Source organism: Rana temporaria, chromosome 7, assembly GCF_905171775.1.
Source record: "Rana temporaria chromosome 7, aRanTem1.1, whole genome shotgun sequence".
Classification (NCBI taxonomy): Eukaryota; Metazoa; Chordata; class Amphibia; order Anura; family Ranidae; genus Rana; species Rana temporaria.
This window is the reverse complement of record NC_053495.1, coordinates 126,024,714-126,049,434: the sequence shown is the minus strand read 5'-3', so window position 1 is coordinate 126,049,434 and position 24,721 is coordinate 126,024,714. Positions and strand designations below refer to the sequence as shown.

The 24,721-nt window shown below is 45.8% G+C and overlaps 1 protein-coding gene across 1 annotated transcript in view; it reads left to right on the top strand.

Moving 5' to 3' along the window:
* Positions 1–23,815, top strand: part of SLC30A7 (solute carrier family 30 member 7) — a 57,226-nt gene extending 33,411 nt beyond the window's left edge. The window contains exons 9-11 of the mRNA XM_040359930.1: positions 16,209–16,299; positions 18,124–18,273; positions 20,208–23,815. Coding sequence (XP_040215864.1) covers positions 16,209–16,299; positions 18,124–18,273; positions 20,208–20,255 — 289 coding nt within the window. The 3' untranslated portion in view covers positions 20,256–23,815. The remainder of the gene's footprint in view (positions 1–16,208; positions 16,300–18,123; positions 18,274–20,207) is intronic.
* Positions 23,816–24,721: the final 906 nt, after the last annotated feature.

Below are 24,721 nucleotides of genomic sequence, written 5' to 3'. Positions count from 1 at the left end.
GCGATGTGGGTCCCAAACAAAATTGGCGTCCTTTTTCCCCCACAAATAGAGCTTTCTTTTGGTGGTATTTGATCACCTCAGCAGCCTTTGACCTTAGGGTTATATCCGCTTCCTTCAGTAGAGTTGGGCAGAAAAAAAGCACTTTAAGTGTTAACAACACTTTCCTCAGTGCCGCTCCTCCCAGGGGGCGTGGTTCCCCGGGTATAACCCACACCCTGCCTCAGCAGCTCCAGTTTCTTTCTGCCTAATGTCAGGAGAGGACATGGCCTTCTGGAGTCCCTGTACTCTGGAATTTTTTTGCGATTTTTTTTTTATTTTTTTTTTTTTATTATTTATTTATTTATTTTTTTGTTCCTGGATTTTTAAATCCTGTGATTCTTCTATCAACTGCCGACTGGGTGACAGGCTGGGTCTTGTCTCTTGTAGTCCCCCCATGTTCGGCCATCGAGCGTGTGCTGGCCCTCAGCTCAGCTCTGGGTCGTCCACGACAGGCCCCATTGCTCCAGGGGCGGCCGGGGAACTATATGTTCCAGGGCACACATATGACCGGTCTCTATAGCCTTGTCACAGTGTGTCTGGCCGACAGCCATGCCGTTTAAGCGGACGTTGGTTCTGTCTGGGATACCTCCAGCCGGTGGTCGCAGGACGGGTAAGTAGTGGCCCCTTGCCCTGGCAAGGTGGTATGGCTGGTGTTTTCCCTGAGTAGGTCGACTCAGGGTCCGCCCTGCTTTCCTCTCTCCCTTTCCTCTCCCTCCTTCCCCATACTGGGTAGCGGCTGTGAGGAGGGGGCCTCCTGGGGTCTCTTTATTTCCACGAGGACCGTGTGTTGCGGGGGGGGGGCTGTGTTTTTTACTATGGGGGTGCTGCTGTGTTGGTGCGTCACGGGGAGTGTTTTAAACTGCGCACGGCCGCCATTTTGCCGTGGTCGCGGTTTACATAGCTCGGCGGCCATTTTCTTGTAGCCCCCTGGTGCTTTTTACCTCAGATGGCGGGCATCTTAGATTTGCCTTGGCCTTGTGATGGTTTTAGCGCTGCAAAAGACCGTGAATCATCCCTGTGGTGACGGACGCAGCGCAGGCCGGCTGCAGAGCACACCTCAGGTGTTTTCAGCTCATAATGCAACCGGGTGGGGTGGGGAGTTCCCTGGGGGCCTCTGCTTCTGTTTTTTAGCGGAAGGTGACCGGTGGGTGGTTCTGCCTTGCAGTGCCGGGTGACACATCGGTGGGGAATTATGGAGCCTGAACCTGGTGCTTCTGCCCCAACAATGCCTGAGTTAACCCTTGATGCCCCTGCCGCATCTGTTGCAATGTCAGCTGTTTTGGAGGCGTTTCTCGCCAGGTTTGAAGCGGCAAGTGGCCAGAAGGGGGGTAAAAAGCGCCCCCTCCCTGAGCCTGCTTCTGGGGATGTCTCTGACACGGAATCAGGCCCTGCTATTGCGTCTGGCTCTGGTTCTGTCATGTCAGATGATGCAGGCTTAACCCACGCGAACAGTGAGGATGACTCTGCTTTAGGGTCAGTAAATGATAAGGAATTTGTTGGAGCTCTTATTTCTGCGGCACGTGATTCTCAAACTTGAGGATTTGGCGGAGACATCGGATGTGCCAGTCCCTTTTGGGTTCCGCAAACCGCCACGCACCACAAAAGTGTTTCCTTGTTTTCCATATTTGGACAAATTATTGTACAAGGAAGTTTTTGCTGTTCCAAAATACTTTGCGACCCGTTATCCCTTTGAGGAGGTCTTTTTTAAAAAAGTGTGTGTCAGGAACGTTACTTACCGAGGCCGAGATGCCAAGGGCGGCTCACCTTTGCGACTCGATGCGATCCACCCGCTGGGGTTTGAGACAGAAGGAAGGACGCACCAAGAGGCACCGGGTCCAGTGGCAGGAGGGAATCCAAGGTGGACCGGGAACTTGATAGCCGAAGCTCACTGGAGGCTGTTCAGAAGCACACAGGAAATAGTCCATACAGAAGGTGCTCAAACAGGAACAAGGCTGAAGAATAATCCAGAGAACAAGCCGAGGTCAAGGGGTTGGAGCAGGTAGGGTATCCGAAGTTCAAAGCCAAGGTCAGGGGTAGAGAAGTCAGATAGTCCAAAGTTCAAGCCGGGGTCACAGGGTTGAGGAGAGCAGCAATCCAGAGAGCAAGCCAAAGGTCAGGTAAACAGGATATCCACAGATAAGGTTTCCAGTAGCAAACACTGACAACGAACCAGCAATTTGCAAGGAGGAAGGGGCTGGCTTAAATAGGCCGCTCAGGCCACTGATTGGTCCAAAGTAGCACGAGTTCAGAACCAGGCTCCGACGGACAGCAAGAAGAACATCACTGAGCAGTGGCTCAGAGGCAAAGACCTGTACCAGCAACGGAGAGGCCCTGGGTTCAATTCCACCCAGAGCCAACTGGGGCGCGACCACGCCTTGCTGTCTGTTTGGCACAGTAACGATCATGACAGTGTGTCTCTCCTCCGTCTGTGGACCCTCCCGTGTCCAGACTGAGCAAAGCCACCACGTTGCCTGTGGAAGGGGCTCCTGCCTTTAAGGACCCCGCAAATAGAGTGGAGGCTGTGGCCCGCTCCATGTTCACAGTAGTTGGTTCGGCTGTGAGACCGGTTTTGGCCGGGACTCTGGTGTCACAGACTCTGACCGAAAGGGCGAAGCTTTTGCTGCTGGAGCTGGAGGCACAGGATGCTTCCGAGACCTGTAAGGACCTGGCTGAACAGTTGGTTCAGGGTCTCAAGTTTGTCCGTGAGTCGGTCCTGGATACGCTCCCCTTGCTTTTCAGGGCCTCCGCCTATGCAGTGGTTCTGTGCCGCCTTGTGTGGCTGAAATGCTGGTTGGCGGACCAGTCCTCAAAGAAGGCCTTAGTGGATTTACCCTTTAAGGGTGAACGGCTTTTTGGGGCATCCCTGGATGACATCATTAGGGATGCCACGGGTGGTAAGAGCACGTTGCTCCCACAGTCTGGGAAGAGCAAGGAGCCTCGCCGTAAGCAAGGGCCCTCCTTTACTACCCCCAATCGTTTTTTTCGTGCGCCCAGTGTTGCAGGAAAAAGTTTGCAAAGGTGCTAAGACCCCCGCTGCGGGGCAGAAGCGCACCTGGTACCGCAAGCCCAACAAGCCTGCGGACAAGACTCCTTCCACATGAAGGTCTGCCCCCGCCCGTGTCTCGGGTGGGGGGCCGGCTTCGCGAATTCGCGGCTCGGTGGAGGTCTCTTCTTTCCGACCGTTGGGTTTGCGAAGAAGTTTCCTCGGGGTGCAAGATAGTTTCTCTCTTGTCCACCAAACAGAGTTTCTTTTCCTTCCAACCTCCGGATCGTCGGAAGGCTCTGTCAGGGGCTGTCCCGGATCTACTGGACAGGGATGTGATTGTGCCAGTTCCCTCGATGGAACGGTTTCAGGGGTTTTACTCCAATCTGTTTGTATTCCCCAAGAAGGAAGGGGTCCGTCCAATCCTGGACCTAAAAGCCCTCAATTGTTTTGTCAAGGTGCAAAAATTCAGGATGGAGTCGATTCGCTCGGTAATAGCGGCGCTCCATCAGGGGCACTTTCTGGCGTCCTTGTATATCATGGACGCGTACCTGCATGTTCCCATATGCACAAAGCACCAGAGATTTCTGCGCTTTGCGGTCGGGAAAGGACCATTTTCAATTTGTGGCCCTCCCGTTCGGCTTGGCATCGGCACCACGGGTTTTCACCAAGGTGCTCACCCCGATCCTGGCCCTGCTGAGACAGCGAGGGATCGCTATCGTAGGATATCCGAACGACCTTCTCCTGCGAGCTTCCTCAGGCTCAGAATTAGAAGAGGACGTGTCTATAACGTGTCAGACCCTCCAAGAGTTCGGCTGGCTTCTGAATGTCCAGAAGTCAGTGTTGGTTCCGTCTCAGAGATTGGAATACCTGGGGCTAGTCCTGGATTCCGCAGAGGCGAGAGTTTTCCTCCCAACGGAGAAACTTCAGACTCTGCAATCTGCAGTGCAGCAGTTGTCGACCCCGAAGTGGTCATCTTTTTGATTCTGCATGAGGGTTCTGGGTCTGATGGTGGCCTCTTTCGAGGCAGTTTCGTATGCCCAATTCCATACCAGGAAATTATGTCTCGTTGGGGCAAGCTCCCGTCATCTCTGGATTACCAGATTCAGTCGAGCCATCTGGTCAAGTCTTCCCTGGTGTGGTGGCTGACGTCTCCGGTGCTTCGGACCGGGAAGTAGTTTCTGCCGTGCCATTGGACAGTGGTCACGACGGATGCCAGCCTCTCCGGCTGGGGGGGGCATTTGGGGCACCCAGTCAGTCCAGGGGCGCTGGACTCAGGAGGAGTCCTGCCTGCCAATCAATATACTGGAGCTCCGAGCAATCAAGCTGTGCCTTGCCAGGTGGTCCCTGGATCTGCAGGGCAGACCGGTCAGGATCCAGTCCGACAACGCCACGGCCGTGGCGTACGTCAGTCATCGGGGAGGCACACGGAGCTCAGCTGCAGCGACGGAAGTCGCGCACATCCTTTCGCTGGGCCGAAAGGTCCGTTCCGGCTCTATCGGCCTTTTTCCTCTCCGGGAGTACAGAATTGGCAAGCGGACTACCTAAGTCGACAAACACTGGACCAAGAAGAGTGGTCTCTCCACCCGGAGGCGTTTCAGAGTCTGTGCCAAAAGTGGGGCACTCCAGACGTGGACCTTCTAGCGTCCCGTCTCAACCGGAAGGTGCCACGGTTCGTGGACAGGTCGAAGGACCCGTGGGCAGACGTGTCAGACGCGTTGGTGGCACTTTGGGGTCTCTATCGCCTAATTTACGCCTTCCCTCCTCTGAAGCTTCTTCGCCTGCTGCACAGAGTGGAAGCCGAAGGGATTCCAACAATCCTGATTGCCCCAGATTGGCCGCGCAGCTCCTGGTACGCGGACCTGGTGCGTCTGGTGGCAGAAGCCCTCTGGCGTCTACCCCTGAGAGAAGATCTTCTGTCGCAGGGTCCGATCTTCCACCCTGCTTTACTGTCGCTGGCTTTAATGGCGTGGCTGTTGAGAGCCAGGTGTTGAAGGAACGGGGGCCTATCAGGCTCGGTGGTTTCTACCAAGCTGCGTGCATGGAAGTCTACTTCAGAGGATTTACCATTGTACGTGGAGGGCATACATCTCTGTGTGAAGAGATGAAATGGCACCCCCGTTCATATGTGGTGTCCCGGATTCTGCTGTTTTTACAGCGGGGTGTGCGGTTAAGAGTCAGATTTCGGCTCTAGCTGTTTACTTTCAGCGACCATTGGCGGCGCACTCCTTGGTGCGTACGTTTGTGCAGGGGGTCCAGCATGTGGCCCCTCCTGTGCGCCCTCCACTGCCCCCATGGGACTTAAATTTAGTCCTCTCGGTGCTTCAGGATGCTCCCTTTGAGGACATTCGGAAGATCCCTTTGTTGACTCTGTCACAATAGGTGTTTTTTCTGGTAGCAATTACATCGATCAGACGGGTGTCTGAACTGGCGGCCTTGTCCTGCAAGGCTCCCTACTTGGTCATCCATGAGGATAAGGTGGTGCTGCGGCCGCAGCCGTCTTTTCTCCCGAAGGTTGTTTTGGCTTTTCACATCAATGAGGACATTGTGTTACCATCCTTATGTCCTCGGCCGAAAAACCCGAAGGAGGCCACTTTTACATACCCTGGATGTGGTTCGGGCCCTACGGGTGTACTTGTCTGCTACCGCTCCGTTACGGAAGTCGGACTCACTGTTCGTGTCTGTGAATGGTCCTAAGAAGGGTCTGGCGGTCTCGTCGGCTACCATTTCTAGGTGGATCAGACAGGTTGTGCTTCAGGTCTGTGCCCTAAAGGGGCAGGCGCCTCCTTTTCAGGTTACGGCGCATTCGACCAGGGCGATCGGTGCTTCCTGGGCTTTTCGTCATCAAGCCTCTGTGCTACAAATGTGTAAGGCAGCGACCTGGTCATCGGTCCACACTTTTTCAAAGTTTTACAAGGTTGGATGTGAGTGCATCTTCGGATGCCTCCTTCGGCCGCAAGGTGTTACAGGCGGCAGTTTAAGGTTGGAGTTCCTCTGTTGAGTAACTGCGGTTTTGTTTGGGGTGAAGCTTGGTTTGCTGTGGTGTTTTCCGACCCCTTTTTGCCACTGCTTGGGGACGTCCCTAAGGTCAAAGGCTGCTGTGTCCGTCCATGAACGGAAGAGAAAATAGGATTTTTGTACTCACTGTAAAATCCATTTCTCGGAGTTCATGAACGGACACAGCACCCACCCCTCCTTTTTGTTTTTTTTCTGCTTGTTACGAACTGGAGCTGCTGAGGTAGGGTGTGGGTTATACCCGGGGAACCACGCCCCCTGGGAGGAGCTGCACTGAGGAAAGTGTTAACACTTAAAATGCTTTTTTTTTTCTGCATAACTCTCCTGAAGGAAGCGGATATAACCCTAAGGTCAAAGGCTGCTGTGTCTGTCCATGAACCCGGAGAAATGGATTTTACGGTGAGTACAAAAATCCTTATTTTTTTTTTTTTTTTTTTACTTTTTGCTATAATAAATATCCCCCAAAAATATATATAAAAAAAGTCCTCGGTTTAGGCCGATACGTGTTCTTCTTCTACATATATTTCTTAAAAGAAAATCTCAAGCGTTTGGTTTGCGCAAAAGTTCTAGCGTTTACAAAATGGGGGGTATTTTTTTTAATGGCATTTTTATTAATTTTTTAAATAGTAATGGCGGCGATCAGCTTTTTAAAAAAAAAAAATTAAAATTCTCGGTACTGCGACATTATGGCGGACACTTTTGACACATTTTTGGGACCATTGGCATTTTTATAGCGATCAGTGCTATAAAAATGCATTGGATTACTATAAAAATGCCACTGGCAGTGAAGGGGCTAACACTAGGGGGCGGGAAAGGTGTTAAGTATGTTCCCTGGGTGTGTTCTAACTGTAGGGGGGGTGGACTCACTAGGGGAAATTACTGATCTTCTGTTCATACAATGTATGAACAGAAGTTCAGCATTTCTCTCCCTGACGGGACCAGGAGCTGTGTTTACACACACAGCTCCCGGTCCTCGCTCTGTAACGAGCGATCGCGCCTGCCGGGCACGGGAGTCGGGGCGAGCACGCGCCCCTAGTGGCCTGCGCGAGAGCCGACGTATATCTATGGGCTCTCTCACAGGGGAGCCAACCAGCCGCCGTACAACTGCAGCGGCTGGTCGGCAAGCAGTTATAGGGGATAAATTAATTGCCTTTACAACCCCTTAATAGCTTCCTTTACCCTAGTGCAGTCCTCCTTCACTTACCTCATCCTTCGATTTTGATTTTAAATGTCCTTATTTCTTTTGAGAAATCCTCACTTCCCGTTTATCTGTCTGTAACTACACACCGTAATGTGAGGCTTTCTCCCTGGTGTGTTGTGCTCGCCCCCTCCCTTGAGGGGGCGAGCAGGAGAGTCAGGACGCTCTCTACGTTGCAGATAGAGAAAGGAGCTGTGTGTTAGTGGGCGTCCTGACACTCCTGCTCGCCCCCTCCCCCCTCAAGGGAGGGTGCGAGCACAACACTCCACACCAGGGAGAAAGCTTCGCATTACTCTGTGTAGTTAGACAGAAGAACAGGAAGTGAGGATTTCTCAGAAGAAATGAGGACATTCAAAAGCAAAATTTGAGAATGAGGTAAGTGAAGGAGGACTGCACTAAGGTAAAGGAAGCTATTCAGGGATTTTTTTTTTTTTTTTTTTTTTAACCCTTACAACCCCTTTAAAGGGACCCTGTCTCCCATCCAGGACTCTGAGCAGCTCGTCCCCTCTTATCGCGTGTGTGGGGTGTGTCAGTCATATATGTGGGTTGGTACACCGGCCTCTAAAAAGGATGTTGTTGTTGTCTAGACAATTTGGGGTTTTTAGAAATGTATGCATGTTTACATCCGCTGTTATATGCACTGTGTACTTGCACGCACCATTAGAGCACATGAGTGAAGAAGGCTGTGAGGTTGTAATTCTGTAAAAAAATATATATAAAAATTGAACAAAAGAGGGCGCCACAGCACTACAAACGTATGAATAAAAGTTGCTTATGGAGCCACTCATCCATAGTTTTAGTCTCCAAAATATGGGGGATCTCGCCAGTATCCGAGCTGGCTGATCACATTTCAAAGGCATCACTTTCATCAGAGCCCCAATGAAGAAGGTGATGCCTTCAAAACACATGAGCCAGCTCGTAATCCTGGTGAGGTCCCCCCATATTTTGGAGACCAGGACTACTGGGTTACGGACGTGTGGCTTGATGAATGATTTTTTTTATTCATGCAACGATGTACTAGACTGGAGCATCCTCTTCTTCTCTTTTTTTTATTTTTATGGAGGCTTCAGGAGAACCCCAGTTCCAGAGGGCAGCTAGGCTTGAAGCGATTACTCCTGTAACTCAAAGTACCATCTATACCCATGCCAGTCTATCTCACACATGCGTAGGAGAGATTTCTTGCTTTAGACAAGCTGTAATTATGTGTCTGGGAGTCGCAGGCCCACCTCCCCTTCTTTCTTTTTTTCTTCCTTCTGCTTTCTTCTTCTCCACGAGAGCAGGACTAAATGTATGGTGTGGTCTGGGTGAAGCTGAACTGAGGCAGCTTGTGATTATTTTGTTGTAGTGTGGTACATGGGCCGCTTAGTGTACTAACCTGGGACAAGCTGTTCCCATCCAGCACCATTCAATGTGAGCCACTAGATGGGATCGAGATATGAGCCTGGAGTGGCATCTCCAGTTTTCTGAATTTGATTAACAATGAGTACATCCTGGCGCCTTTCTGCCCACCTTTTTTTCTTATGCCTCATGCCCATGGACGTTTTTACAGCCACTTCTCTGAGCATTTTTTGCAGCTTAAAAACGGCTCTCCATGTTGGCCTATGGCCTCATGCCCACCATGACGTTTTTGAGCTGTAAATGGCTGAGCCGTTTTTAAGCTGCAAAAAAAAAAAACGGTCCAGTGCGTTCTGAAGCTCCAGCGTTAGAGCTGTAAAGACGCCGGCAAACGTGATTTAACGAGGCTTAACGCTGTGTTAAGCCTCGTCCGGCATTTCTTTCTCTATTCAAAATCAATGGTTCCCTATGGGAGCCCATTGATTTGAATAGAGGTCGGATCAAGATGATCTGACTTCGGGGGTCTTATTAAAGGGGGCTCCCAGATTCCGATAAGCCCACTGCCCGCAGACGACCCCGACAACAAATAGCCAGGCTTGTCGGGAAGATGCCCTTGTCCCCATCCCCATTCCTGACCGGCCGGGCGGAGTGCTCGGATAAGGGTCTGGTATGGATCTTGGGGGAACCCCAATGCCATTTTTTCGACATAGGTGTTGCCCTTAAAATCCATACCAGACCGAAGAGTCTGGTATCATCCTGGGGGGAACCTCACGCAAATTATTATATATTTTTTTTAATTTGCAGGTGGGTTCCCCTTCAAGATTCTCTGTACACGAGACGCCCCGCAAGTCGGATCATCTTGATCCGACTTCTGGTGTGACCTCTATTCAAATCAATGGGCTCCCATAGGGAACCATTGATTTTGAATATAGAAAGAAAAGCGCGCCTGAAAACTAGCACGGCAAAACATGCATTGAATTCAATGCAAAACACGGAAAAAAAATTCGTTTTTAAAAACTCAGCTTTTTTCCTAGCGTCTGTACGAGCTTTACAATACCTTTTTTAAAATCTCAGTGGGCATGAGGCCTTAATTCTGCGCTGTAATTTGTTTCATTGTCCAAAAAAAATATTTTTTAAATGCAGTGTTTAGATGAGATGTCCTGCTGCATGCATGTACAACATTTTGTCGATAGAATTACATTTTTACAAGATGAGTTATTGCGCTATTCACATCATATTGTGTTCGTAATAAAGCTCAAGCCTGTAAAATGGGCTTGTAAAAATACTGTTTTTATTAGAACAGGCACATTGTAATATATAATATTGCAGTGAACATTGTATACAACTTGAGACCATATACAAAATGTGACACGTGTGAGGTTTTTTGTAAGCGTGAAAAGCTTTTTTATTACTGAGGCTTGATTTATTTCAGCACTGGCTTTGTGGTCTGTCTTCAGTTCTCTGCTTATACATTTTTGAGGGCAGCATTTAACTATATATATATTGGGACACAAAAATGTTATCTTTTGTGTATGTTGTGGTATCTGCAGTCACCACAGCTGTCTGTGTGCACATGACTTGTGCACAGTATGGCTTTGTCATCTGTGTCACATCTGGGGATTTGTTGTATGATTTAAATGGATTTCCTGTGGCTGTACATCGGCCTCCACCCAAAGGTTGGCCTGGGTTTTTGGTTATATTACTTGCAAAAGTTGCAGGGTTCAGCAACCTTAAATGTTTGTTTCTTGTTTTTTTCTTTTTTTTACCTATCGACACATGGTACTTGGAGGACATATATTCTCTCTCTCTTTTTCTCTTTCTCCCTCTCTTTTTTGCCTACCTCCATGCTGCTTCACCTGATTCCTTCCTTTTCAAAGGGTCAAACCGGTGCCAGATTTCATGTGAATTTCAGTAAAAGACACTTTAAAAAAAATGAATGCTGAGTAACTTAAAGTTCAAGGTTCTGGGTGCAGCTCTACGCCCCCCCCCCCTTATACTTGCCTGAGCCCAATCTCCACCTTGCAATGTGCATGAGAACAGTGACTCTCCCAGGTTTCTCTCTCCTCATTGGCTCTCGCGCCACAGTAGGAGCCATTGCTGCAGTCAATCCCAGCCAGTAAGGACCCAGAGGTTTTCATACTCCACGTTTTTTTACTGGCATGACATCCTGTATCTCATAGGGGAAAGCCTAGCTATGTGCACTGGATACATTTCAAAAGAATAGAATGGTGGCTGGCAGGATAACCAGGTAAATCGAGAAATAACGAAACATGGTGCATGCATAAACCCCTTCACAGAAAAACTAACATGTATGAAAACTTTTATTCTGGGTTATTATATACACTTTATTCTGCACTTTATAATCTACTGTTGGTTCCATCATCCTTGCATACCCAGGATCAAATTTTTACAGGGATTTTACCAGTTTCTCAGAACACTGGGTAAACAACCTTCAGGCTCAAGCTGGAGTTGAGCTTTAGTGCACTGCAGAAAGTGTTCTTACCAACAAAACTATCAGTCCCAAGTAAGGGAGTGAGAAGTGTTTTAGAGCAGATATTCCACTTTTGGGTGGAACTCTGCTTTAAGCAGATGCTTGCCTTTCTTAAAAATGTTGATACAAGCTTTAAAGGAAAAGTGTCTGCCGACCATAAATACCACCTTAGCCAAGTTTTTTTTAGGCTGAAAATACACCACTTGGCTTATACTTGAGTCTGCATCGATTCTGTGTCGAATTTGGTTTGTGCGCCTGATCTCTGTGACGCAAGTTGAGTCGGCTTCCTGTAGCGTGGCACTTGTAAATATTGTGGGCAGTGCTTGGCGGGCGGGGAGGAGGGAGGGTGACGACGACAACTGGCACCCCCATAAGCAGCCGCTGATTGGCCAGCTTGGCTGCACGTAACATGACTGACGGAGCCTGATGCTCCGCCCACCCTCCTCCACATGGCTTTCTCCTTCACTGTATCTTCTCCCCGGCCAGAGAGACCCCAGCCAGCGGGTTAACGGCAGGTTATGTTACTACCACTGGGATGGGCACTGACAAGCATGCAGATGGACACCCTAGGCTTATACTCGAGTCAATGAGTTTTACCATAATTTTTTTTTTTTTCGTGGTAAAATTAGGTGCCTCGGCTTGTACTTGAGTATATACAGTATATGATTCGCTTTAGTTTTGCATAAACATTGAACATCCCCATAGACGAGCATCACATTTTGTTATTCTCTTTCTCTCTTAAGCCGTTACACACGGTACGATTGTTTGCCAACCAAGGGTCTGATTTTTGTCAAAAGGCCGTGTGCCAGGATCTCGTCTTGCATACTAACGTTACACCATTGTCGTGCCACAAACACGAACTTGGTGACATACTATGAGGAATTTCAGCTTTTGAGCCCCACCCTTTGGTCCCCTTCTGCTAATTTCATGTTTGGGGAGCATTGATTCCGAGCATGCATGTTTTGTACTTTCGACTTGTGTGATGGATTTGTGTACTGACCATATGAAAATCAGACGTGGAGCTGTTGTCCGCCAAAAATTTACTAGCCTGTCCTCTAGCCTGTTGGCTGAAAATTAAACAACTATTGTCAAAAGGAGCATACTAACGGTAAGAATTGAGGACAACAGTCTGTCAACAGACAATCCCCTTCCAACAATCGAACGGTGTGTACGAGGCTTAAGTCCCCTTTCACACTTGTACAACTTTGGACTGCAAAATCGCATGACAAGTCATTCTCCATGATTTTCAATGACTTCCATTCATATTGGCACGACTTTAAGTCGTGCTGACTTCAAAGTAGTCCCTGCACTACTTTGGTCCAACTTCCATGCAAGTTGATGTCCGTAGACCTCAATGTGAAACCCTCAAGTAGCATGCAAATCGTACCTGAATAATACACGATTTCCGTACGACTTTGTAAGCACAAGCAGCTTTTTGACCCTCCAAACAGCCCAAAAAGATGTTCTTGTTCTTGTCCTTGTCCTCTGCTTCACCTCCTCTTCTTCCTCATGCACTGCTACTGCTGCAGCAGCAATTACAACTGCTGTGGCAATATATTGAGTAGCAAACATTTTCTGTCACAACACACCACACCACAACAACCAGGAAGCAAACAGGAATTGGAAACAACTATGGCAGGAAAAGGAATTGCCTTACACCATGTATGTTTTCATTGGTTAATGCCAAAGTTGTGGCAAAGTAGTACTGATCCAAAATCAAAGTCGTGCGGTTTTTGCGGCCGTGAAGTCGTACAAGTGTGAAAGGGGCCTAAGGCTGGGTTCACACTTGTGCATGTGATTTGCACCACACTGATGCAATGTCTGTGTGATGCAAATTCAGCCATACAGATTGTATGGTGGAGTTTGCATCGCATTTGCACCGAAAAGGTGCAGGACCCTTTTTCTGGTTTGCACTGGAATCAGATTGTGTGGGTATGTATAATAGCATACCTGGAAGGGGTAGTTTTTATTTAGAAAAAAAAAAAATATTCGGAAAACTGGTAGTTTTGTTGAATGAAAACTTTCTGCAGTGGCACTAAAGCTCAACTCCAGCTAAAACCTGTTTCCCCAGTATGCTGAGGAACTGGTAAAATCCCTGTGAATTTTTTTATTACTGGGTATGCAAGGATGATGGAGCCTAAAGTAGATTTCATAAAGTGTATATACTAACCCAAAATTAAAGTTTTCACATATTCAAAAAAAAATTGAAATCCATTTATCATTTTCCCAAAATCCCAATAAAATACATTTTACGTTTTTGGTTGTAACATGACGAAATGTGAACAATTTCAATGGGTATGAATACATTTTCAAGGCACGGTCTCTTTGACCGTCGGGGCGGAGCCTATATCTGGCATCCCCCACTTTAAAATGTAAAAACACCCCACTGTGCCCTCTGCATTACCTAATATCTTTGTCACTACTTTTTACTCCCTCTCCACAACTGAACCCCTCTACATTACACCACTCTGTAATCCCTGCATGTCTCACAGCTCTGCCCCTTCCTACCTTACTCATGCACAGATGGGGCGCAACAACGCTAAACAGAGGGCAGAAACTGCTGGAGTTAATATGAAAAATTAACAAGCTGATGATTGGTTGCTAGAACCACCTAGCAACCAATCGCCTGCTAGTTAACGTAGCGTTTCCCATCCTCCTATTTAGAACTGCCCCACTGTCTCTCTCCCTTCCCTGCTGTACAGGAGAGACTGTCTTTTCTTTCTCCTGCTCCGCTGTATCAATTCAGTGGCCGGTCCTGCGTCTGTCACCCAGGTAGCGGTACAGTCCGTACCCAGCCTGGGCACCCTGCACCCTGTTGCGGCTCGCCTCTCCCTGCGCTGTCACAACCGTCGCTGCTTCACTTACGGAGGCACCGGGGTGGATTCCCCCCCAGTAGGTACGCCACTGGATATAAGCAACTAAATTTATGCAAACCGTAATATTTCCTAGCTCATGCTTGTCGCCCTATTACTGGGTAGCCTCATCCACTTATAGGTTGGCATGAAAGACCAAGCTCCATCTTTTATAGGACAAATAATAATAATAATATTTTATATTTTTAGCAGTCTATCTCTGGATCTGCTGATTTTTGAGAGGTTTTATTCAACAACCTCCTAATAATAATGCATTTTTACAGTGCGTTAAGGTTTGAAATGATGCATATTTGGAATGATGCTCCCTTGGGGTTTCCGGGGTATTGAGAAATGGTGAGCCAGTAACAATATTACAAACGGAAAATGTCCCAGCACATTTACCAGCTAGCCTGCAAAAAAAAAAAAACTGACCCTACCTAATAGCTAATGTTAACCACTTCCATACAGGGCACTTGTACACCTTCCCACCCAGACCAATTTTTAGCTTTCAGTGCTGTTGCACTTTAAATTACAATTGCGCGGTAATGCTACACTGTACCCAAGCTAAATTTTTATCATTTTGTACCCACAAATAGAGCTTTCTTTTGGTGGTATTTGATCACCTCTGGGATATTTATTTTCTGCCAAAAAAAATTACTGAAAATTTTGAAAAAAAATTAAAAAAAATTTGTTTCCGTTATAAAACATTGTAAATAAGTACGTTTTCTCCTTCACTAATGGGCACTGATGGTACTGCACTGACTGGCACTGATAAGGTGGCACTGATGGGCACCGATGAGGTGGCACTCATGTGGTGGCATTGATGATGGGCACTGATGGGCGGCATGGATGGGCACGGATAGGCGGCATGGATGGGCACTGATAGGCGGCACGGATGGGCATAGATGGGCACTAACTAATGTGTTGTACTAATGGATGCCAATCGGTGCCAAACAATGCCTGCCAATCTGATGTCCGTTGTGGGCACTGATTGGCATCCATTGTGGCACTGATTGGCATCCATTATGTGTCATCCCTGGTGGTCTAGGGTACCATACCTTTGATTTAAATCCCTGGTGATCTAGTGGAATCCCTGGTGGTCCAGTGGGCATCCTCAGGGGGGGCTGTGCTGATAATTGATCAGCACAAACTCCCCCCTGTCAGAGGAGCAGCCGATCGGCTCTCCTCTACTCGCGTCTGACAGACGCGAGTGAGGAAAAGCCGATTACCGGCTTTTGCTGTTTACATCGTGATCAGCCGTGATTGGACACGGCTGATCACGTGGTAAAGTGTCTCTGTGAGAGACCCTACCTACGATTGCCGCGATGCGCGCCCCCGGGGGCGTGCATCGGCTTAATATCCTGAGGACGTCATATTACGTCCAGTCGGGATTAAGCAACCACTTTGCCGCCGTCAATCTGTCATTGGCGGGCGGCAAGTGGTTAAAAACAGAGGGTTTAGTTGCACACATTTGCAAATATACGTGAAAGCCACAGTGCCTCGCCAAGGCTCCTCTGCATACTGTGGTCCTAACTCTATAGTGCAAATAGTTGGAACACACACAGTATAGCAGTGGATAACAGTATGTAGAGACCCTACCTTAAGCTTGAGGGTGTCTAGTTTAAATTCAGACGGCCTCTAGACTGTAGTCAGCCTGCGCTCTGATTTCTTCTTTGGGCTTCCTCTTGGTTGAGATGATGTGCTTCTGCCTGCTGCTGTGTAGTGTTTTTTCCTTTGAGAGAACAAGGTTTTGAGACTTTATTTTTTTGCTCTGGCCGGTCACTGAGAGGTTAAATGCCAGTGATGCATGTTAGGGAAGTGCTAAATATTTGTGGCTACCTTACAGAATCTTCTCCCCTTCTTCCTCCCTTTTTTTTTTTTTTTTTTTATTATTATTAATTTTTGCTTCCCAGGCTCAGCCTGGAGATGGTGTAGTTTTAGGAAATTACCTGCCTCCCCCCCCCCCCCAAACCGGGAGCAATGTGAAGATGGTAGGTGGTGAATTTGAGCTGAGATATGTGGTGTGGCCTACTGATAGGCACAACTTCCTCTACCAATCCTTGAACTAAGGTTTCACCTGCCAAATTTTACAGATTTTTAGATCCTTAAATTAGAGCTGGCTACATGTTGAAAAGGAGAAGTGTTTTAATGACAAACTACAAAACAACTTGTGTAGCAATTCTATTTATTTTTTATTTTTTTTTAGCAGAAGTTGTCCTCTTTAAAACAATATTTTTATGTTCTTCTCTGGAGCAACCTTAGAATAACCGTGATAACTTTTTTTTTTCTTTTCAGTGTTATACCTTTACTCAAACAGTCGATTGGTATCCTGATGCAAAGAACTCCTACTGTTTTGGATCATGTACTTCCTGAGTGTTACCAGAGGGTATGTTTTACATGCATTGTGAGCTTTTCTTACAGCAGTGCTCCTGTCGGATATAAGCGATCCTTTAGTCCAATTATATTAATGAATATTTAAGTTATTAAAGCTGCTTTTGTAACTACATGAGGTCTGTCATCCTCTCATAAAATGCTGCAGAACTGGAGGCTAATCTGATACATATAAATATATGTCCAATGTAGCTGCATGTAGAATATAGCCCCAGTCTAGAGTTTTCTAAACATTTGGCCAGTTTATTGTCCTGCGGACTTTAGGTGGCCCAGACTGTCGCCAGCAGAATTGAAATATATTTTCTGACATCAGTAAGCGTAAACATTGGCACGTTTTGGTATTGGGGGAAGAAATGGTGCCTCACTGTTGGTGCCAGTGGTAGAAATGGTGTCCCGTTGGCAGAATGGCCGGATAAAGGCAAGAAACAGGCCGCATCTGCCCCCCCCCCCCCCCCCCACAGTTTGGAGCCCTTTAATCTAGAGTCTGTTTTTGCTGTATCTGTTAACGCTTGTAATAAAGCAAAAAAGCAGGCCTGCTAATTGCCAGCAGCGAGACATTTCCTGCTTATGTAGCCAGGCACCCCAGCAGGCTGAATATGCCTGGGCGACTGGTCAAACCCATGCCCCTATACGTTCTGTGCAGGTGGTGGTACACCCCACCAAAGCAATGGGCAGGATGTTGTCTACCTGTTCCTGCCTACTACACTGATCGGGTCAACTTGCTGTGAAGCCACATACAGAGCTGCCAACAGAGGCCCGTTTCACTGCATGTGCATCAGAAAGGTTGACCTTGGGAAATGTAGATGGTAGCCATTTCTGCACAAATAAATACACCCAGGTTTTGGCCCTCAACCCCTTTTATGGAAGGCGGACAATTCTGATATTCTTCCTCATTCAATTTTTCTTGATATGCTTTCTGATACCAAAACACGATCTGCAGCAGATACTTTGGGGGGGGATTTTCCGATTGTCAGTATTGGCGATGTGTTACCACGTATTTTGCATATCTTGCCTAGCAGGGCAGTGTTCACCATTTTTGAAGCATTATTGCACACCTGCCTACAAAATGAATAAATAAGTGGACCCAGCTGCTGCCACAAAGTATTGAAGAACTCTGATAAACTAAACAAACTCCACAGGGGTGCAGCGCTATGTTACCAATAATTGACATTGGTTTAAAATAAGTGAAAACAAGTGTAAAAACCGTTCAACTTTGTAATGTATGAAAGTCTAGAACGATAACGTGCTTAGTGCTTGTACTATTCACAAATGCAGAATTTGTGACAATTCATCCAATAGTTATGATGGTATTCTCATGCGTCCCTGAATGCAGAGTGTACTGATGTAATTGTCTAAAGTCAAATCCCTCTTAAAAAGCCGCCAAATACTCACCTGAGCCCCCCTCTCAATCCAGGCATGTGCACAGGAGCCTGTCCTGCGTCTCTCGCTTTTCATTGGCCATCAACTCCCACCGATGTCAATCATCGCAGCCAATGGGGGATGGGGCCAAGCTGTGGCTTTTTGTGTCTTATGGGCGCATATAGCGGGGCTTGGGAGCAAGCACACACCAGTGCCCCCTCCCCGTAGCAAGCAGCTTGCTATTGGGGACATTGGTCAAGAGGGAGGAGCAAGGAGCGCCGATGGGGGAGCAGAGGATCATGGCTGCTCTGTGCAAAACCAGAAAAAAATTACTTTTAATATCACTTCACTTTATTTATTCAGTGGATCAGCTTGTCTTGTTAAAGCCATATCCTGCTTTTAGTTTTGAGTGTACTCCTCCATAAACTGCTTTGCTTATACTGGATATTTTCTCCTATAGGTGCAACAGTTACAGGGTGTTTACCACCTTCATGACCCACATTTCTGGACGCTCTGCACAGACGTTTATGTTGGTACTCTGAAGCTGGTAGTGGGACCTGAGGCTGATACCCGCTGGATTCTCAGTCAAACTCATAATATTTTCACACAGGTATTGTCTTCCTGAACATTTTATTTTTATTTTGTTTCCTATTCTTAATATTTTCTGCTTTGGTTGTCATCTGCTTCTAAAGCAACATTTAAGCAGTATGTAGTAAGCATACACAGCCTATTGGCTGTTAAAGAACAGTGCAGAACAAAATATGGTGTTTAGTCCGCAGTAGAGCGGCGTTGGTATTAAAAAGAATTTACCTCCTAGATGTTTTGTAGACATCTGTTTATTAACTGGGCAACCTTAGATGGCAGTGGCCTGAAATGAGAGCAACGGGGACTGCTATCGCTTTTCTGAGAATGCTAGTTCTTGCAGGTATGCAGTCCCAGATGTTTTGACTTTGCTTGCTGCATGTCTATGAATCAATTAAAGCTGGGGCAGATAATCCCTTAAAGGACATGTGGATAAAAAGCTTCTTGCGCAATGGTTTTGTAGTACAGCACTTCTAGCCAAAGTGTTCTACTCGTACGCACCAACAGGTGGCAGACATGAGAATTGAGAAGCATGGCTTACTGCAGACTGTCGCAGCTAAAACTTAAAGGGGTTGTAAAAGTAAAAAAAAATTTCCCTAAATAGCTTCCTTTACCTTAGTGCAGTCCTCCTTCACTTACCTCATCCTTCGATTTTGCTTTTAAATGTCCTTTATTTCTTCTGAGAAATCCTCACTTCCTGTTCTTCTGTCTGTTAACTAAACACAGTAATGCAACACTTTCTCCTGGTTGTGGAGAAAGCCTCTTGAGGGGGGAGGGGGCGAGCAGGCAAGTCAGGACACTACTTTGCAGATAGAGAAAGGACCTATGTGTTAGTGGGCGACCTGACACTCCTGCTTGCCCCATCCCCCCCCCCCCCCTTAAGAAGCTTTCTCCACAACAGGGAGAAAGTGTCGCATTACTGTGTTTAGTTACAGACAGAAGAACAGGAAGTGAGGATTTCTCAGAAGAAATAAGGACATTTAAAAGCAAAATTGAAGGATCAGGTAAGTGAAGGAGGACTGCACTAAGGTTTTGTTTTTTTCACCACGGTGAAACAAAATAAATGAATTGTGAGTGGTTATTCTCACAATTCATTTATTTTGTTTCACCGTGGTGTCTGGAATTATTCATTTCATTATTCATCCATTAACAGTTCACTTTTAACAACTTATTGTTATTGATTTATCATATATGGACTTTTCATTTGACTACACTGTCACTTGGAGTTGATACAGACTATCAGTATTACATCATTTTTTTATTTTTAGCGCCACAAAATAGTTTTTGCACATTTTCACCACTTTCTTGTTTCACTAGATTGTTTGTGGCTGCTTATTATTTGGATAGCGCAGATTTGCTTTTGTTTTAAACGTGTTGGTGTATTCACACTCTGGTGCTCCCCCCCCCCCCCCCCAGGTAATAAATGATCACATTGGAGTGTGTGACCTCGCAGTTAAGTTTGGTCAAATCCAGCCTGTGAACCACATCTGGGCTCTGTAGCTGTAGTGAAATCCTGGGCTTCCCAATAATGTGGTTTCCATATGTATGTGGGATAACGGAAAAAGCTAGATAGTGTGATATTGCTTTTGATAAAAAAACTTTTAAATGAAACAAACAAAAAGCCCCCGTCCAGGGTACTCGCATGGACAAGGTTAGTGCACCACTCTAAATGGGGTAGATTGTCTTTGACAGCTTATTCTTTGAGCTGGACGCATGCTCTCGGCACATAACCATCAGCCGTGTGTGCACGTGTTTGTTAATTTAAATACTATTGGAAATGGTTTGTTATATCTGTTCGGTGAGTGCACAAAAATAAAAAAAATGTTCCTGGCTGAACTCTGAGCTGGCTTTGCTGCACTGAATTCATTAACATTGTTTTTTAATCTTTTTAGTTCCCTACATGAACTACAGAACAACCCTTCCTCCCCAAATTAATGAAGTAACTGATGTCTCTTTTTACAGGCTGGCGTCAGGCAGTTGTATGTACAGATAGACTCCGCAGCAATGTGAACCCTCAGCTGACCTCATATCGGACCAAAGTGTGGACGTGAACACTAGGACCTGAGCTCCTACTCTGATGAAGCCACTGCAGCAATGCACCAATGGGACCAAGCCTCACTCACCTGCTTCTGGGCAGAGAGGGTCTCCCACTTGTGCCACATCTCCTTCAATTGCAAATGTACTTTTATACAGCGTAATGGACTGCATATCGGATGTTGCCTTTTAACACTGTCCAAGAAACCCGGTGCCTCTTATCAAGTCATGATGTGCTGTTGAGCTGTATTCAGTATAGCCATTCTGCCAGTCACACTATCAGATATACATATATGCACCTTAGGTCTATTGACTCTCTATCCATGATTTGACTTGAACTGAAACCAAAAGCATGCAGCATCTCTGGCGGTGGACATGGAGGGCAATATCGGTGTTCCTTATGAAATGCAGCATCCGTATACAAACTGTTATAACTTGCTCAACTCTAATCAATGCCAGGGAAGGCAGTCAAATGCACTGTGTGAATACAGTGCAAAGTTTGGCAAACCTGTTTATAAAAAAAAAAAACCTGACCTCTTCATTGCTTATTGTAAAGAACAGGGAAATAATTTACTCTTCAGTCTACTTGTAGATCTCTGTGGACAGTGTTATAATTAGCTAAACCAGCAAGACTGCCAGTGAGCAAAGTGACTATGCCAGTTACAGCCCCCACCCAGAAACGGGATAGTAGAGCTATAACCCAAGTGCCTTCCCCTAACATTTGGGAGACCTATTGCCCCATAGCACAACGGGACATGCGTTATGCTATATCTTGATGTCATCTTGGTTGTATCCTGCATTCTATCTGGGACATATCTCTGTGGACTATATTTTTATTGCCGCATCACAGAAAAGCTGGATGTAAGAAAAAAACACAATATAAAATATTTCAACTGGTACACTGATGCACTTGATCATTTAGTAAGTGGCGTCCAATAGTCTGCCCTAACCAGGCTTGCTTCCATAAATGCCTTTTTATTATGTGACTTTTTATGTGCAGGAACGAACGTTCTGTTGCTGTGCAGGCTATACTGTGATCATGGAAAGCTTGGAATCTCCTGCATTCATCTCTTATTCCAGGATATCTGACTTTCTTCAAGGAGGAATTTCCTTCATGCTCGGCACAAGGGCTAAAGAAAATACACAGAATTTTAAAGTACAAATGTGCAAAGTAACTCTGCTTTAGAGCGACCAGTCCCCACAATTGTTACGGTTTTTAATTAAAAATAATTTGGATTATGAATACATGGATAACTCGGGGAAATTGTCCAGTGCACAATCTTTGGAAGATACTTTTATCCATGGTGCCATGTTTTTTTTTTTTAGCAATCCCCTCTTTATAAGGGAACTGTGGGCATATGGAGCAAGCAATCCATAACTAAGATGTGCAATTTTTTATTTATTTTTTTGATCATTAATATGAAGCATTTGAAGATTGGGTTCACTTAAAGTAAAACGATAGACAAAACTCTTTATTTTATTTTTCATTTTGGGTAGAGTAAGGGAGGATTTTAACTGTCAGGTGTTTGTTTTTATTCTTGTCCCCATCTGTGTCTCATTGGGGAAATTTGCCTTCACTTCCTTTACAATAGCCAAAGCAGGAAGTGAGGAAATCCATACAAACTAGGGGAATCCATTGAATTTGCAAACTCACCAGAATTGGTGTCCATATTGGCAGATTTCCCCTCTATTATTTTTCTGGGGACATCCCAAAATGTTATATTCTCTTATTTTCACCTTCAATTATAATTGTAAACAGTACAAATGAAGAGGCTGAATCTCCCTAATGGTAGCACAGAAGGCCATAGAGACCTAGTGGGTGTTCTAATCCCTCTCCACTCTGTGCAAAACAAAAGAAGTGTTTCCTCAAATAAACTTTTAATGCGGGCTAGTCTTTTTTAGTGAGTTTTTCCTTCCAGAGTTCCTATCCCCAGTATTTCTTCATGAAGTGTAGACATTTGGTTCATATGTCTATATTGTCTGTATTCTAATGCATCAGGATAGCTATGGCAGGTGCACTAAGTTAATGCAAGTTTGAGGATCTGGACTTAAAATAACCACTTGTCAGTTATTACAACTTGCCCATAATATCACTTTGCATGGAATGACAAGTTAGTTTTACCTCCATACGGTTATCTTTTTGTAGTTGAAATATTCTTTATGTCCAATTGATGACTCCATCTCCTATTCAATACTGTACGTGTCCCACATAGTATTAAAAACTTTTCTAGTTGAGCTCCATTTACCTTATGGGAAACTGGAAAGGAACTTGGCACAACTCAGCGCAAACACCTAAAACCCTGATGTGTTTGATTATTATATAATGTGTAGTAACTCATACCAACAGCTTTTTTCAGCCAGAATGTGGTTCCATCCCCTGCTCCTTGCTCACCACTGTCACTTGTAAACACTGAAGCCTTCTGTGTTTTCAAGGACAACGTTCCTCTCGGTTCTCACAGATCCCTGCTTGCTGCGCACTCAAGGCGGGAACAAGGGAGATGTAGAGGCAGCGTGGGATGGGGCATAACATAGTAAAGTGCACTGTGATCCCCATCTGTGCTCGGGCACACAGAGGACGATTTTTCCTGCAGGTGAGAAAGGCAGAGCGGCCTACATGGCTGGAAGGTACTAGAGTCATGCCTGGTAGGTGAGATGCAAGAAAGATTTTGGGCGGGGTAGAGATGAGGGCTGTGGAGGGGTGGAAATGAGATGTGAAAGAGAGCTGAACCCTCTACTCTGTATGTAGCGCACTCCTCAATGCGTCACTCTGTACACGCCCCACCCCTGAACTTTGTACGTAGCATACCCCTGAACTTTGCACATAAAGCAACCCTGGTATTTATTGCATCTTTAAGATCCTCCCACTGTTGGTGCAATTTGGCCATACCCACTGTTTAATGCTGTTTGATGGCAAGGGGGTTGCTTGGTCAATTTCTTGCACCTATTCTTTGTGGGGGTGCCCATTATAAGTTTTTATATAGCGTTACAGATACAGCCGAAACTTTGAGGGCACCTTTAATGCTGATGTGGCCCGTGATGAAAGTTTTTTGTACCCTCTTTTCTAAGGTATAGTAAACATTTGCCATAGTACTAGTTTGTTGTGTTTTGGAAAATACTACATGAATTCTATCTTCGTGAATTGACCCCACTATGTTTTTGGTATTGGCTGTTAGCCATGTACCAAAAATCACGGTCATATGCTCTTATCTGCAGTTCCAACTTTGGGGGGGAGGGGGAGCTTACTTTAGCTGGTTACAGTTCCAGAAATCCTAAAATTCCATACCAATGCAAGCATCAAGATTTTAACTTCAGGCTGGGTTTTCATGTTTCAGTCTATCTACGGTGATTGATGGGATTAGTGTACTGAAGAAGCTAAATGCCATCTTGTGATCAGATTGCCTGTTGGCTTGTTTTCCCTATCTAATTTACTTAAGGCCAGGTTGAGTGTACAAAAACAATCCATGGTTTTTGGAGCAGGGCAAATTGTATCTTTCTGACTTCAAAATTAAATAAAAAGAATCCGTACTCTTTTACAATACTGTGTGCTAACTTTAACTTGTCTTCACCTTTTAAGATGTTTGGTTAATTACTTGTTTGGGCAAATACATGTTTTATGTCCAGTCAGTTCATCCCTCAAGTCAAGCACATATTTGAGTGCAGGCTGTCTGCACACAATAGGAGTGTGGGGGATGAGGAGTCATCAGTGTGTGAAGCCGACCATAGATGAAGCGTGTTTCTTTCCCGCAACAATCGTTCAAGTCTCCCATCAACACAGTCATTGTTGATTGGGGAATATTTCCAGTGGAGCTATTGTGTTCTCTCTGTGTGGGGTGGGGTGGGGTGGGGGTCTGCTAGGGCAGTGGTCATCAACCCTGTCCCCACTAACAGGCCGGGTTTTATGTATTGCCTTGGGAGATGCAGACTAGAATACTGCAATCACTGAACAGCAAATGATATCACCTGTGATGTATTTCAGTTATCTTGCAAACCTGGCCTCTTGGTGGGCCCTGAGGACAGGGTTGATGACCACTGTGCTAGGGGAGTTGCAACCAGGAGGACACCCAGTAATTATAATTACCCAATATATAAGAAAAAGTGAGGGCCAAGGGGGTACCACATTAAAATAGACTATAAATTGTAGATTTAGGACTGTTATGGGTGGACTTTAAAGGTACCAAAAGGAATTCGCCATAATTTGAAAAAATATAAATTTTAATACCTATTTATATAAGTTACAAAAATTCATATTAAAAACACACAGATTTGGCTCTCCATAGGAGTCATACAATTTTAACAATTACTTAATGATACATATAGGACAATATAAGTCTACATTTCGCTTGTCTCTTCCTCAGGACTTATTGTCACATATGAAAGAGGGAATCTGTATAGAAAGAAAAATAATAATCAAATGCATGTAAAGTCAGTGGGCATATACATGT